General features: G+C 34.7%; 1 protein-coding gene across 4 annotated transcripts in view; it reads left to right on the forward strand.

Annotated features, from left to right (window-relative positions):
• DCUN1D5 (defective in cullin neddylation 1 domain containing 5) overlaps positions 1-8,192 on the forward strand; it is a 28,853-nt gene extending 20,661 nt beyond the window's left edge. For all 4 annotated transcript variants that reach the window (XM_055547491.1, XM_055547493.1, XM_055547492.1 and 1 more), the window contains 4 exons: positions 2,034-2,142; positions 2,232-2,336; positions 5,272-5,374; positions 7,595-8,192. In XM_055547491.1, the coding sequence (XP_055403466.1) occupies positions 2,034-2,142; positions 2,232-2,336; positions 5,272-5,374; positions 7,595-7,650 (373 nt within the window). In that variant the 3' untranslated portion in view covers positions 7,651-8,192. The remainder of the gene's footprint in view (positions 1-2,033; positions 2,143-2,231; positions 2,337-5,271; positions 5,375-7,594) is intronic.
• The last annotated feature ends 8,153 nt before the right edge of the window (positions 8,193-16,345 follow it).

A 16,345-nucleotide genomic window follows, 5' to 3' on the forward strand; every position in this document is an offset into this window, starting at 1 on the left:
TGCTCCATTTTAGAAACAGATCCTTTGAAAGCAGTTGTCTAGGCTTCTTTTCTCTAGTTTCTCCTCTTTCGCTCTTTTAAACCTATTCTAGCAAGACTTTATCCTTATAGCTCCTCCGGAAATCACCCTTGTAAAGGCCTTATTTACAAGTGGATAATCAAACCAGTTAATACTGACAAAGCTTTGGGTGAAGCTAAAATTGAAGAGGGAAGTCTGTAGCATTAAATATTATATTAAAGGGGGGGAAGGTCTAAAACCAAATGAACTGGTATTTAATTTAAGAAAAGGATTAACCCAAAGAAAAAAGAAGAAAGGAGATAAAAAATGTTCAAACCCTGGTAAAACAGAAAAAAGATACAATTGAGAGAATTAAGAAATTCTGATGAGGTAATCAAGAAGAACAAAAAAAAGGCAAAAATATATAATAATCATGTTAGAAAATATTATAAGTATTTTAATTGGCATATTTAAGTAAAATTATATGTGAAATAAGTAATGAGAAAAGTGTATAAATGACCAAAACTGATTCAAAAAGACATAAAAAAATCTGAATGGTCTAATAGCCATTTAAAATGCTGATTTAGTAGTTTAAAAGTTTTTCTTTTCTTAGTAAAAAGGCCCAGGTGGTTTTTCAGCTACTGAGTTTGTTCATATCCTGAATCCAATGTTGAGTAAACTTTTTTTGGAAAACAGAAGAAAGTGTACCATTTTTCATTTTGGTTTTTTGAGGCTTATGTTATAAGCTTGTTACAAGACTAGCAAAAAAAATGTGAAAGAATGAAATTTACAGCCAGTCTCATTTATGAACAAAGCAAAATATCCAGCAGTGTATAAAACAGGTAACATGACCAAGTTTGGCTTATTCTAAGAATGCAAGCGTTAAGCAACACTAGAAATTTATTCAGATATTTTACACATTAATAAACTGATAAGTTACTACACATCACATTGTTGATTTAGAACAGTGAAAGGCTTGGTTAAATCTGAGAATGCTAGGTGTGTTGTCATGAGTACTGAAATCAGTTTTGCGTGGAAAACTATTCGTCACAGTAGATGGCACAGCTAATTTGATTGAAGGGAGTCGGATGATCTCAGAGAGGACAAACTGTGAGTTAGTTTTGATGAGAAATTTTTTGACAAAATATTAAAAGGAACAGCATATCAAGTAGATAAAATAATATGTGCTTAAAGCATAGATATGGCATTTGGAAATGGTAAGTGAATTATAACTAGAGCACAGTTACATTTTAAGGATATTGGGCCCTGGCTGGAGATGAGATTGGAAGTTTATGCCAATTGTGAAAGGCTTTGTCTGCCTTATTTCTTGCTAAATAATGGAGTAAATCAACCCAGGTAAAGTCAGAAAGCCAATAATACTTTGGAACATCCCATCTCTTTAGTTCCTTATATTTAGTTAGCTGTACCTTTAGAGATAACATCTATTACTTGTTTGCATTCTTTTGTATATGTACCTGATGTAAAGTTAGGTGCTGTCACTGATATACTTAGATTTTTTGTTTACTAAAAATGTAGTAGGAATCTGAGTTTATAACTGAATCACTAATATAATGTATTTCCTCTGGATTACCTACTAAACTTTTAAAAGCAATCATGGTTAGTCTCTTTCACCAAGATGGTGCCTGAGAATTTGTGTCAGAGGCCTGATTAATTTTATTTGTTCTGTCATTTTAACTTTATGTGTGGTAAAAGCATATATCTTAGTATGTTTCTTTTTACCAAATATTTGTGATTTTATTCGAGGTTATGCTTGAGTTGTGGGTGTTTTTTTTTTTAAAGAAAAGTTATTGGAGTGACCTTTCATAGATTGCCAGGTTTTCTTTTCCCTTTTTCCCTTTTGCATTGTATTGGTAGATAGAAGGCAACAGTTATTCTAAATTTGTGAATCAGAGATTTTAAATGTAACCTAACTTCATAAATGTGCTCACTTTTTTATTTAATGCATTCATTCTAACCCCCAAAGATACTTTTATTTAATTTTCTTAATTATATAACATTTGATTTTTTAATTTAAGGTGTGACTGCACAGAAAAGTTACAGAACAAATTTGACTTTTTGCGCTCACAGTTGAATGATATTTCTTCGTTTAAGAATATTTACAGATATGCCTTTGATTTTGCAAGGGTAGGTGAAATTTGCATGTTTGCAATTTTAATATTTTTTTTATTATCTTGAAACCACACTTAGGAAAACTTTTTTATCATTTGTTTTAGGATAAAGATCAGAGAAGCCTTGATATTGATACTGCTAAGTCTATGTTAGCTCTTCTCCTTGGAAGGACATGGCCACTGTTTTCAGTATTTTACCAGTACCTAGAGGTATGTATATATTTTTATTTTTAAAATAATATTTAAAAACTTCAGCTGAATGAACAGCATACCTTTGAATGAATAAAAACAAAAAGACGGTAGCTTTTAAAAAAATCTGTATAAGTGGTTGAAAATTTGTTTAAATGTATACCTATCTGCTCTCATTTAGACATGAGTTCATGTTCATTAATATATTTTGTGCATAAGCTGTGTATATTCCTTTCCTCACAGATCTTCTCCCTTCAAAAAAAAAAAAAGATAAATCTTCAAAAAATATATTTTAGCACAAATGCCCTTAATGTAAAATTAGTTTCTTGGGATTTTTCAGGAGAGAATTGATGCTAGTGTACAAATCTCAAGCTTCTAAATCAAGTTTCTTTCTATATACAGAATATTAGACTGAAAAAATCAATTTAAGAGAACCAATTTTAGTATTAAAGCTTAGGCTCAATCTAAAGAATTAGAATAAACTTTTAATATCTTGTTGTTCAGTTGCTCAGTAGTGTCTTACTCTTTGCGACCCCATGGACTGCAGCACGCCAGGCTTCCTTGTCCTTCACCATTTCCTGGAGCTTGCTCAAACTCATGTCCATCGAGTCGGTGATGCCATCCAACCATCACGTCCTCTGTTGTCCCCTTCTCCTCCTGCCTTCAATTTTTCCCAGCATCAGGGTCTTTTTCAGTGGGTCGGTTCTTCCCATCAAGTTGGCCAAAGTATTGGAGCTTCAGCTTCAGCATCAATCCTTCCAATAAATATTCGGGATTGATTTCCTTTAGGATGGACTGGTTTGAGCTCCTTGCAGTCCCGTTGAGTTCAGTTGAGTTCAGTTCAGTCGCTCAGTTGTGTCTGACTCTTTGCGACCCCATGAATCGCAGCACGCCAGGCCTCCCTGTACATCACCAACTTCCAGAGTTCACTCAGACTCATGTCCATCAAGTCGGTGATGCCATCCAGCCATCTCATCCTCTGTCGTCCCCTTCTCCTCCTGCCCCCAATCCCTCCCAGCATCAGTCTTTTCCAGTGAGTCAACTCTTCACATGAGGTGGCCAAAGTACTGGAGTTTCAGCTTTAGCATCATTCCTTCCAAAGAAATCCCAGGGCTGATCTCCTTCAGAATGGACTGGTTGGATCTCCTTGCAGTCCAAGGGACTCTCAAGAGTCTTCTCCAACACCACAGTTCAGAAGCATCAATTCTTTGGCGCTCAGCTTTCTTCACAGTCCAACTCTCACATCCATACATGACCACTGGAAAAACCATAGCCTTGACTAGACAAACCTTTGTTGGCAAAGTAATGTCTCTGCTTTTCAATATGCTATCTAGGTTGGTCATAACTTTCCTTCCAAGGAGTAAGCGTCTTTTAATTTCATGGCTGCAGTCACCATTTGCAATGATTTTGGAGCCCAGAAAAATAAAGTCTGACACTGTTTCCACTGTTTCCCCTTCTGTTTCCCATGAAGTGATAGTACCAGATGCCATGATCTTAATTTTCTGAATGTTGAGCTTTAAGCCAACGTTTTCACTCTCCACTTTCACTTTCATCAAGAGGCTTTTGAGTTCCTCTTCACTTTCTGCCATAAGGGTGGTGTCATCTGCATATCTGAGGTTATTGATATTTCTCCCAGCAATCTTGATTCCGGCTTGTGCTTCTTCCAGCCCAGCATTTCTCATGATGTATTCTGCATATAAGTTAAATAAGCAGGGTGACAATATACAGGCTTGACGTACTCCTTTTCCTATTTGGAACCAGTCTGTTGTTCCATGTTTAGTTCTAACTGTTGCTTCCTGACCTGCATATAGGTTTCTCAAGAGGCAGGTCAGGTGGTCTAAGGGACTCTCAAGAGTCTTCTCCAACACCACAGTTAGAAAGTTTAATATTTTATGTCCCCAAATATGAGATTGTACTTAGATATAGTGATTACTGAGAACATATATGCTGAATTTATAAAGGAAGTATTCTTTTGGAAGAAAGGCTTTATTCTTGTACCTGTTGTTCAAGGTGATTCTAAGAAGATACTGTCCTTTTTTTCCATTTCTTGCTTTGGTAGTGTTTTTTTGTTTTTGCAATTTTGTCTTTTATTTTGTCTTTTATTTTATTTATTTGGTGTACTTCTTACCATTTTTTGAATATAGATGTTTTTGCTTTGAAAATAATTTCTCATGAAGCTGATTGTTTATCATAGCAAGTTCCCCAGATTAGTTTTGATTAAAGCTTGTGATAAGAGACAGTAGTATAAAAAGGTCTTATGTGCACACTTAAATCTTTTAGCCTAATAAAGTAGATTAGTTGATGGATATTACCTATCTTCCTCATATTAGTAATTTGGGGACAGAGATAAATATTCCTTGTAAAAATATTCCCATGTAAAGGTTGCTGAGAGAACTAAATATTTTCAAATGTTTGTTGTGTGGAGGGTGTTTAACATACATTATCTTTTAAAATCTTTATAACACCATTTTGAATTATGTTTTATTTTTACTTAGCCAATGAGTAACTTTCCCAAGGTCACTCAATTAAGTGACAGAGGTAAGACTTGAACCCAAGCTTGTGGCTAAAGATTTGAAGTTGCATAACCTTATGCAAAGAAACAATTTAATGAGAAGCAGCAGGAGGGAGTTTACTGTGTATATGAAACATTATATAGCTTGATCTCACTGGTGATTACACAGCATATACATTGGTAAAAATTTATTGAGTTTTACCCTTTTTGTTAGTGCCCTTGATGCTGTTTTATTCCTCAGGAATAAAAAAGGAAAAAATAAATTTGAAGATGTTAACATCTAGATGACCCTGAAAATTCTCTTAGAAACACAAATAATTAAAAGAGGAATAACTGTTTTAGGAAAGACTAAATCACAACAAAGTTACAACTATGTTTATTGAAGTCAAATCCTAATAGATATTGCTTGTTCTGTAATCCAAATGTTTATATCGTTTTCTACAGCAATCAAAGTATCGCGTTATGAACAAAGATCAGTGGTACAATGTGTTAGAATTCAGTAGAACAGTCCATGCCGATCTTAGTAACTATGATGAAGATGGTGCTTGTAAGTATATAATACAATGTTTTCTTATGAAAATATAGTTCTTAAAGCTATTGAATGAGAACATGGATTTGTGTAGCATTACTATAAAGAATTTAAACTTCCTAACAGACCTTCTTGTTTTAATTGTGTGGGAAGTGTAGGGGGGAGGCAGGTATAGAAGGTAGAGAACTTACATTGAGCACCGTTATAAAATCTGTGCTGGTAAATATTTTCAATTACTTGGTAGCAGAGCACTATAGCTAAATTCAGAATATAATTTCTGCAGCTAGAAGCTAAAATTCTGCTTTATTCCTGTCTTTCCTGGCATTTTACTATGTAAGAAAAGTGCAGTCATGATTTTAAAAATAGGAACGCAAAACAGCTATAGTAGCAAAAGCTTTAAATTTAATATCATAATATCCATTCACAATATGGCAAATAATGTCAAAGTAACTTCCTTCAGAAATTATTGAGTAAACAGTCAATAAACTATGATTAAAATATCTGTCAGTCCCCTTGAGTGGAAAACCCAGGATGCCATAGGTGTTGGAGGCAATGATGAATTATTTAGATAAGCCAGATGAATTTTCTAGAGCTGTAAGTTTTTCACTCCCATCACAAGTTTGGCTGCATGTGTTGTTTTCATGTTGCAAAGCATTGTATAGAACAGATTGTTATTGCTGTTTAGTTGCTAAGTCGTGTTGAACTCTTTTGCGACCTTATGGACTATAGCTCTCCAGACTCCTCTGTCCATGGAATTTCCCAGGCAAGAATCCTGGAGTGGGTTGCCATTTCCTTCTTCAGGAGATCTTCCCAACCCAGGGATTGAACACGGGTCTCCTGCATTGGCAGGCAGATTCTTTACCACTGAGCCACCAAGTGTAAACTGAGGTTAATGGACTTCTGTGACACTGAAGAAACAAAATGCTGAAAAAAGGATAACTTTATTTCTTTCTGTATATATTATGTCTTCCATTTACAAAATAGTGTAAAATTTAATATTTTTATAAATAATACCTTACAGCAGTAAACTGGCAGCTCCAGGACTATGTCTGGCCTGTAGATACGTATTTTCATGTGCATTTGAGTCAGCGTTTTAACTGAGAGGTTTTGAATAAAAATATAGCTTCTAGATTTGTTTGAAAAATTACAAAATCTGACAGAAGTGTTCCTGTGTTCTTCTATAGGAATTAGGTTGAAACCACGTAGTGGCTTATGTTGCACTTGCTTTCTGGTGTGCTGGTCCACAGTATGACAACATCTAGGTTGCTTTTCAGTTGTCATTTATTATTATGCTGCTACTGCTGCTGCTAAGTCGCTTCAGTCGTGTCCGACTCTGTGCAACCCCATAGACGGCAGCCCACCAGGCTTCCCCGTCCCTGGGATTCTCCAGGCAAGAACACTGGAGTGGGTTGCCATTTCCTTCTCCAATGCATGAACGTGAAGAGTGAAAGTGAAGTCGCTCAGTCATGTCCGACTCTTGGCGACCTCATAGACTGCAGCCTACCAGGCTCCTCCGTCGTCTCCTGTTTTTCTTACAGTAGAGAAATACCCATTAAAAGCGAGAGAAAAAGTGAGCTCACCAGAGGGTTGTAAGAAGAATAGGGCAAGCATATTTCTTTATGGCAATGAGTTTTCCCTACATTTCCAAACAATAAACAGTGAGGTTTAAATATTGCCTGTCTGACTTCTGTAAGTAAGTAAATTTGAACTCCCTGTAATATAAAAATATCTTTTTACAATAGTTCTTAAGGCAGGTGTTGATATTTATTAGGTACTTGCTTTGTGTTCAGATCTATAGTAGGTCTTGAACCTGGAACAGTATATGGCCACACCTTCAGTACACTTACACACTTCTTGGTGAGGTAACAGAAATACTACGTTAAAACACTTTTCAGATTATTTAATAATTAATTGGCAGAAAGCCATGGGCAGTTAGAAAAAGGAAGAGGTTAATATTGACCGAGTTATCAGAGAGTTCATAAAACACTTAAATCTTGAGAATGTGGTTTCTACAAATATCCATTGTGGAAAGTCCCTTATGTTTGTTTTTTTTTTTAAAAAAAAAAAAACAAAAACAAATGGCCAAGAAAGCACCTATTAAGTAGAAGAGGGAGTCTGGAAGGAAAATACCTAAAGAAGGGAAAGGTCAGTTCCCTATTGTCACCATAGAGTTTGTTTTATATAATTTAAGAGTAAAGTTCACTGAATTCTAATAAAAGTTGTTTCTTTTATTTCTAGGGCCTGTTCTTCTTGATGAATTTGTTGAGTGGCATAAAGTTCGTCAAGCATCATAGCAAGAAGTATTGTGAAGAAAATGCAAACCTTTTGATCCTGACGTGTGTACAGGCTAATGAGATGAGAGGGGAAAAAACCTAAGGGGTGCATTTTCATTCATATGAAAGACTTCTCATAGTACTTTTTTTTTTCCTTTTTTTTTTAAAGGACGTTTTCTTGTTACATGTTATGGGCGTTGAGCCACACCTCTTCTGAGACTGAATATTGAAGTTTTTGTTTTGAGTTACGTTTATAACATTTATTTCAGAACAATAAAGATTCAGATTTGTGACAAAGGCCTTAAAGTGAAGATGTCCGTTGAGTGTCAAGAGTGGTATTTATTTTTGTAAATTTTAATTCTTGAATTTTAGAAGTCTGTCATACCAGAAATTTGTGGAATTTTAAAGGTTTTAAACAGTCTTAATATTTGGCAGTGTACTCTGTTCATGGTATAGCTCATATATTCATCTCTGCACAATCAGAAAGAATATTTATTGGTCTTGACTTCTTGGGTAATTTCTGATGCAGCTAATAATAAAATACATTTCTGGACATTGGGCAAGTTTAGCTGTGATTTTCTGTGAAAGTTGCCAACATATTATGCATATTCTTTATCTGAAAAGTTTACAGTTGGAAAGATTATTGTGTTGTTATTTTGTTTTCTAACCATTAAATAGTATTGTCAATAAGTATAAATCAGCATCGTATGTATACTCTTAATGTGAATTTTACGTTTTCTGTATTCTATCAGTTTAAAATTCCATTTATATTAGAAAGAGCAAGTTTCATATATTAATGTTCTCAAAATCAGTTAGCCTTATGAGAAAATTAAGACCATTATTGAAGCTGTATATCATCATTATTGTTGTTGTTCATGACATATATGTGATCTTTTTAACTATCATTTCGTGATTTGGGGAGTTGTGTTGAGGACCACTCCATCCCAATCCCCCTTCTTTTTGGTTATGTGAGAACCTTAGCTCTGATGTTGTGGATTTAGTTAAAATATATATTAGAAAAACGAGAATACGGACTCATGGGAGAACTCTGGGTGTAATTGTGCACAACTCAAGGGTACCATTTACATTGGTACAAATTACATTGCTAATTGTCACAATTCTCTGACCGTTGGCAGTGAAGTTTCCTGAAGACAGGACCGTGTTTTTTCTACTTCACACAAAAGATGTCTTTTTGGACTAGCAGCAGCGCTGTTTTTACGTTCCTCTTAAACCATCCAATATCCCAGTGAAATGAAAACCGTGTTCACATTTACAGTCAAGTCACAGCTTCAGGAATGTTAATTCCTAATTATATGGAGAAAAGTAAATAGGTTGCTTTTCCATAATAACATTTCTATTGGGATTTAAGGTAAAGGTTGGTTTTTGGTGGTGAATTTAATGAGTGATTACAGTAGTGATTACTTAGGGAGAATAGCATTTTAAATAATTATATGTTTTTGCCTTTTTTTTTTTTTTGCTTTTTGGTTGAGAAAGAATGATTGCCGTTTTTATTTCTTCATGACATCACTATGTACGACTTTGTGAAACACTGATATAATAATGGAAAATAGTTTTTCCCTTAAATGTTTGATAAGGATAATTTTCCTGGAATACTGTGTCAAGTATTAGAATCACTGAATTATCGGAACTGAGCATTCTGACAGTGAGTGTTACAACATTATGACTGGGCTTTTAGTATTAAATGTATTATAAGTACAGTCAGTCCTTAAACAACATGGGTTTGAACTGTGTGGTTCTGCTTATAGGCAGATTTGTTTTCAGCAAATATGCAATCAACCCTCTATATCTATGGACCCTGCATCCATGGATAACAGGACCTGTGGGTATAGAGGACCAACTATGGGGCTTGAGCATCTGCAGATTTTGGTAAACTTGGGGGCTGCTGGAACCAGTAGCCTTTAGGTCCTGAGGGATGACTGTAAACACTTAGATTTTTAGACATTTGAATCTTTATGACTCTTCAGGGGACAACTTGTGAATTTGAAGAATATTGCCCATTTTTATTTAATTCCAAAATATATAATTTAAATGAAATTTTATAAGTTGTCAATTTATGGCCTGAAGAAAATAGTTTTGTCTTTATAAGAAACATTTAAAAATTATAGATACCCTTTAAAGAAATAAAATATATGAAACAATTTACTTTGCTTACTTATCCAAAAATTCCTTTAAGACTTTGAATCTGGAAATTTAAATAAAACTTACTTTATCCTAAAGTCAACAGCCCTGTTTTACTCAGGCCATGCTTGGTTTACTCTCTTGCTCTTTCTAATTGTCTAACCTTCTTAGAGTCATAACTCACTTATTTTGGAAGCAAACTTAACTCTGCCTCATTCATCTCAGGATGTGGGCTTGTCCCTTCTGGTCATTTCTTTTTTAATTTGTATTTGAACATCATTTAATTTATTGGAACTAATGATCAAGAGGTTAAATAATATAAGTAAAGAGGATAGTATTAAGGAGCCAGCAGTATGAAAAACAAATCTGTTGGGGCTCTTCTTTTAACTAGTTAGCTTTAAGTGCCTTCCCAGGAATCCTGTTGTAAAACTTCCTTTAATGTGGAATAAAATTCACTGGTGCTTTATAATTAGAAACTACTTTCTTCTTATAGAATAACATATAGATGGAATACTACTGGAAGAAAGTAGAGCCAGGTGTTGATTCTGAACTGTGAGTGGATGGCGAGGTTGTCCCCCAACCCCTTGAAGCCAGTGATTTTTTAACAAGGCATAGTATCTTGAGGAACTTGCCAGTTATTCAGGTAACTTATTTGAATAGGAGATAGAAAATGGTGTGTTGTGGGCTTATCTGACTTTATTGCAGTGTTATCTCTTAATTGTCTTACAGTGTCTTCTTTTTTGACTGCTTACAGTAAAACTCTTGATGTAATCCATTTTTGGTTGTAATTGTATTTTTATGTGTAATGTACAGGTTTTGTTGAGTTTTACTTGGAAGTACTCTAGTGTTTCTTAAAGGGCTCCCTGGTGGCTCAGTGGTAAAGGATCCACCTGCCAAGTAGGAGATGTGGGTTTGATCCCTGGGTCGAGAAGATCCCCTGGAGAAGGAAATGGCAACCCACTCCAGTATTCTTGCCTGGAAAATCCCATGGACAGAGGAGCCTGGTGGGCTACAGTCCATAGGGTCGCAAAGAGTCAGACATGACTTAGCGACCGACTACACACAAGTATTTCTTAAACTGGAATTTGAGGGCCTTCTGTGGGAATGTTAGATTGACCCTGAAGAGTACTTCTCTTAAATTCAAATGCCTTTTTCATCTAGTGAGCCAAAAATTTATCTTTAGTAGAATTAATGCCATCACTTTGTGCAGGGAGGTGAGTAGGATAGTAGAATTTTAAAGCATAGTAGTTAATGTAGAGAATTAGCAATGAAACATTTTACTTTGAACAGATGATTTCTTTGTCAAAACATGTCCTTTCTTCTTAATTGATGATGTGAAGTTATGAAAGCATTTATTTGAAATATATTACATACTCAGCTTGATAAACTAGAATACTGACTTTTTAAAAAAAAAAAAACTGCTTTCTTGAAGGGTACTTAAAACTGTTGTGATCATTCCTAATTCAATAAAGTCTTGTTTGGGCTCTCAAGGCTCTTATGGCCTAAAGTTTTGTAGCACATCTCATGTGCTTACTAAATGTCTAAAGCATCAAATAAGTTGAGGACACTTTAATTTACATAATTTAAATGCATTTCTCTGTTAAACTAAGAGAAAAGGCAAAGCCGTCTCTTAATCGTACTTCTAAAGAATTCATAAAGAAGAATCCTCTTTATTGAGATAGTATATTTCTTGAGTGATATTGGGAATCATTATGTGGAAACATTTCAAGGTAGTGTTTACTCTTCAGGAGAAAAGAGAAATAGCACAAAATACCTTTGATTTTGTCTGGATTATTAAATATTCTAGATCATATAATTTTTTAATGAATATAGTTTTATAAATATTTGTTAACAACCAGACAAGTTGCTTAAGATCTGGTCTTTTTTGTTGATAAACCTAGTTACCTGTAAGTAGTAATGTGGAAGCCCAAAAAACAGTCTGACTTTTATGGTCAAATTTATATAGATACAGATTATGAAAAGGTAAATTCCTGCCCCAAACCTCAGGTGAATTATTTCTAATTCACTGTTTAATTGTAGAGGCTTTTCTAGTGAACTTTTACTTCACTGAAGCAAATCTTTAGCTCTTTTAAAGCACAATTTATTTACTTTTTCTCAAATACCAGTCTTAATAAAAAATAAATTTGCTGTGTCCATCTTACAGTCTTTTGTATCCTGTTCAGATTGTGCTTCTTTTGTTCCTAGACCAGTTGTTCATTTGATCATTTTCTTCTTATTTTGTGTGCTTTGACTGTAATTTATTAAACCTTTTATAATATGGCTTATTTTTACATGGGTTCTGGTTTATCATGTGTTAAATATTCTTTAAAATACATCCAGTAAAAGGATTAGACTTTAACATGAGTATGAATTCTTACCTTAGAGTGCCAGTTTTTTTGGAGCTTTGTTGTATTTTATGGATCTGTGGTCCACAAATGTAAAACGTATATTAAAAATTTCTTAGTTTTCCCCCAAATTAGATCATGTTGAAGAAGTTTTATCACTTGCAATTTTGTTTTTCTCAGCTTTAGAGTAATAAGGAAAACTACCATACATGATGGATTGTTTTAAGTATGAAGTAAAATTGTGGGTATTATGAAATATTCCAGTATGAGACAATTATTTTTAAAAGCTAACAAAAATAAGCAAAATGGATATATATAAAACCAGCTTTACCCAAATCGCTGTGTGTGTATAAGTAAGTTGTGTATCACCCAAAATTTGTTTTTTCATGTAGAAAATAGCTTGTGGATAAAAGCTTTCACATATTTTGGTGAAAAGAGAATTTGCTTCCATATGACTGCTGTCAGTTGCATTTGAAGAGGAAATGTGCGTGTGAAAGAGAAAAGATAAATTATTTCAATAACTTGTTAGAGACTTAGTATTATTAACTTACCAAACTTAGCAAAATTATTTTTTATGAATATTACATTAAGTACAATTAGTTTACCCTTAGTTCTTTCCTTGTATTATTCTATCATACAAATCAGATGACTTATAGCAAGTTTGTGCACTTTTACTTTTATCTACAAATGCAGAAACCTTACCTGTTTTTGGATTTATATCATTTCTTGAAACTGCTATGAATATTGAGAGAGTTTATAGAAGTAACATCAGAGAAGCCTGATTTGATCTCCTCTTTGCCACATCCTTGTTATGTCAGTTTTAAACAAGTCACTTTACTTCTGCCATCTTCAGTTTTGTTGTCTGTAAAATAATATACTTACCAGTACCGTTAGGAACTTCAAAACAGTGTCCTATCCACAGTGCTAAGTAAATGTTGAATGAATACAACTAGATAATTAAATAGAAAGCAATTTGTTGTTGTTCAGTTGCTCAGTCATGTCTGACTCTTTCCCCATAGACTGTAGCACGTCAGGCCTCGCCCAAACTCATGTCCGTTAAGTCAATGATGCCATTCAGCCATCTCATCCTCTGATGTCCCTCCCCTTCTCCTCTCGCCTTCAGTCTTGCCCAGCATAAGGGTCTTTTCCAATGAGTCAGTTCTTCACATCAGGTGGCCAAAGTATTGGAGCTTCAAAATCAGTCCTTCCAATGAATGTTTGGGATTGATTTCCTTTAGAGTGGACTGGTTTGATCTCCTTGCTGTCCAAGGGACTCTGAAGAGTCTTCTCCAACACTACAGTTCAAAGGCATCAATTCCTCGGTGCTCAGCTTTCTTTATGGTCCAACTCTTAACATCTGTACATGAATACTGGAAAAACCAAAGCTTTGACTAGATGGACCTTTGTTGACAAAGTAATGGCTCTGCTTTTTAATACACTATCTAGGTTTGTCATAGCTTTTCTTCTTAGGAACAAGCATCTTTTAATTTCATGACTGCAATCACCATCTGCAGTGATTTTGGAGTCCAAGAAAAGAAAGTCTGTCACTGTTTCCATTGTTTCTCCATCTATTTGCCATGAAGTGATGGGATTGGATGCCATGATCTTGGTGTTTTGGATGTTGAGTTTTGAGTCAGTGTTTTCACTCTTTCACCTTCATCAAGAGGCTCTTTAGTTCCTCTTTGTTTTTTGCCATAACAGTGGTGTCATCTGCATATCTGAGGTTATTAATATTTCTCCTGGGAATCTTGATTCCAGCTTGTGCTTCATCTAGCCCGGTATTTCGCATGATGTACTCTGCATGATTTAAATAAGCAGGGTGACAGTATACAGTCTTGACATACTCCTTTTCCAATTTTGAACCATTCTGTTGTTCAGTTAACTAGTTTTTTTTTTCTTTTTTTAAAAACAAGTTTTCCCATCCTTTGTAAACCGAAATAGCTGAAATTTTTATTTGACCACTAATCAGACTTACTCATATTCCTCTTGAACTAAATATTGGGTTGGCCGTAAAGTTCATTCAGGTTTTTTCGTATCAGAAGGAAAGCTCAAATAAACTTTTTGGCCAACCCAGTGTTTCAGAAAATCTCAAGCATCTAGTATGTTTTAGGCCTGGATACAGCAGGACACAGAATAGACAATTATTTTTGAGCCTTATGGGATTTGGCTTTTAATTGATAAAATACATAGTTTATCATATGGTCGCATGTTATTAAGAAAATAAGTCGAGGAAAGGGTCTGGAGAGTGAGAATAGGGTTGCTATTTTAAATAGTGTATACACTGATAATGTGGTTTGGAGCAGAAATCTGAAGAAAATGATTAAGCCATATATATAATCAGGAGAAGAGCATTCCAGGCAGGACTTTAAATTCTACTGTTCTGAGCTGGTAGTCTGCTTAGTGTGTATAAGAAATGGCAAGGAAGTCATTGCGACAGTAGTGAGGAGGAAAAGCTACTAGCTGGATTAGAAGTGAGGTTAGAGAGACTGGGAGTAGAGTGCCTGATTATAGTTAATCATTGAAGGGCATCATAGACCTTCCTACAGACTTAGACTTTGAAGGGGGAAACAGAGTGCTGATCAAAGCAAGGATGAAAATCGGTAGACTTAGTAATCTACATGAGAATTGGGGTAGTTTGAATTAGAATGAGGGCAGTGGAAATAAGTGGTCAGATTCTGAAAATACTTAGAATAAAGCCAGTAGTATATGCTGATGTATTGGATGTGGGATATGAGAAAGAAGAATATTTTTGGCTTGAATGAAGCAGCTTGAATGAAGAATATTTTTGGCTAAGAATGAAGCAGCCATATTTGATACTAAGGTGAGGAAGGCTCAAAGGAGGAGGTTTGAGGGGGAAACCAAGAATTTAGTTTTGGATATGTTAGGTAGGCCTTTCACATGTCACTTCCCACAGGAAGTGTCAAGTAGGCAGTTGGGTACTTGAGTCTGAAGTTAAAGGGACAGAGCTGAGCTGGATATGTGTATGTGACTTCAGTATATAGCCTTAGTTTTAAGTCAGGATGGGTGAGGTCTTAGTAAGGATAGCCAGAGAATAGGATTGGATTGAAAATACGTGATTTGTGAAATTTTAAGCCAGCTTTTGTGGTTTTTCAAGTAGAAATGTAATGTTACCGTTTTCTACTACACACAAAATCATTATTTTTCTACAATGTTATGGAAGCTGTGAGATTTAAGAAATAAGATTAATATATAAGCATATGACAAATTTAAAAGGGGAATGCCATTTTATTGTAATGAGGCTTTTTGTTTTGGGATAATGATACAGTTTTACATTTTAATGTCTCTGAAATGCTAGTTCTTTTTTTCTGATAGTTGGAACTTGCTATTCTGATTCAGTTTGTGAGTTTTAGCACTAGAGGGCAGACTTGCCTCTAGACTATAAGGTGCTGTGAATGGATTTAGCCAAATGTCTTAACTATATTCAGTCCCAATTAATGGATAGTTTTGTCTTGCAAGTGACCAGTGTTCTATCGACTATGTTTTTTCAGCTCCTGGGAAACTATAAAATTATGATTTTATCCTATGATTGATTTTAATATCCTAGATTTTAATCTAGAATCAGTAGTTGATATTAATATGTATTTACACATGAAGTCCCAAGAAATATACCTGTAGCTTACTACAGTTATATTAAGATCTTATACAGAGCATTCACACATACATTAACATAAGAGAATTTGAAGCCAGTCAGAAGAAATATTGGTCATGAAAACATTTATTCAGGAAATGTATTGAGCTGTTAACTTTGTGTTATCAATTGTGATAAAGAGTTGGGACTACAAAAATAAGTAAAATACAGTCCCTGCTTACATAAGCTTTGGTGTAGCATATTATAGCACTTAATATCTTGTGTTGTGTTTATTTAAATATCTTCTTCCTTCAGTGATAGAAGTCCTGACTCATTTATTTTTGGTACTTCCAAGTGCCCATCACAGTGCCTGGTACTTAAGTTAGTTCATAGTGTATGGATAAATTAATGAGAAGAGACAGAAAAAGAAAAAAAAATAGGGCTTTTGCAAAAATCTTATTTTCTTTTCATAGTTTTTCCCTTGCAGAAAAGCCCTCCTGTTAACAAAACAAAAATGGTTACGGAGATTATTCCAACACTCCATCTGCTCCCACTCTTGCTAATAGTCTTCATGTCCGCCCATGGTCAAGAGCTATGAATAGAAATATTAATTAAAAAATGACATTCATAGAGAATGGAGGTC

Source organism: Bubalus kerabau, chromosome 15, assembly GCF_029407905.1.
Source record: "Bubalus kerabau isolate K-KA32 ecotype Philippines breed swamp buffalo chromosome 15, PCC_UOA_SB_1v2, whole genome shotgun sequence".
Classification (NCBI taxonomy): domain Eukaryota; kingdom Metazoa; phylum Chordata; class Mammalia; order Artiodactyla; family Bovidae; genus Bubalus; species Bubalus kerabau.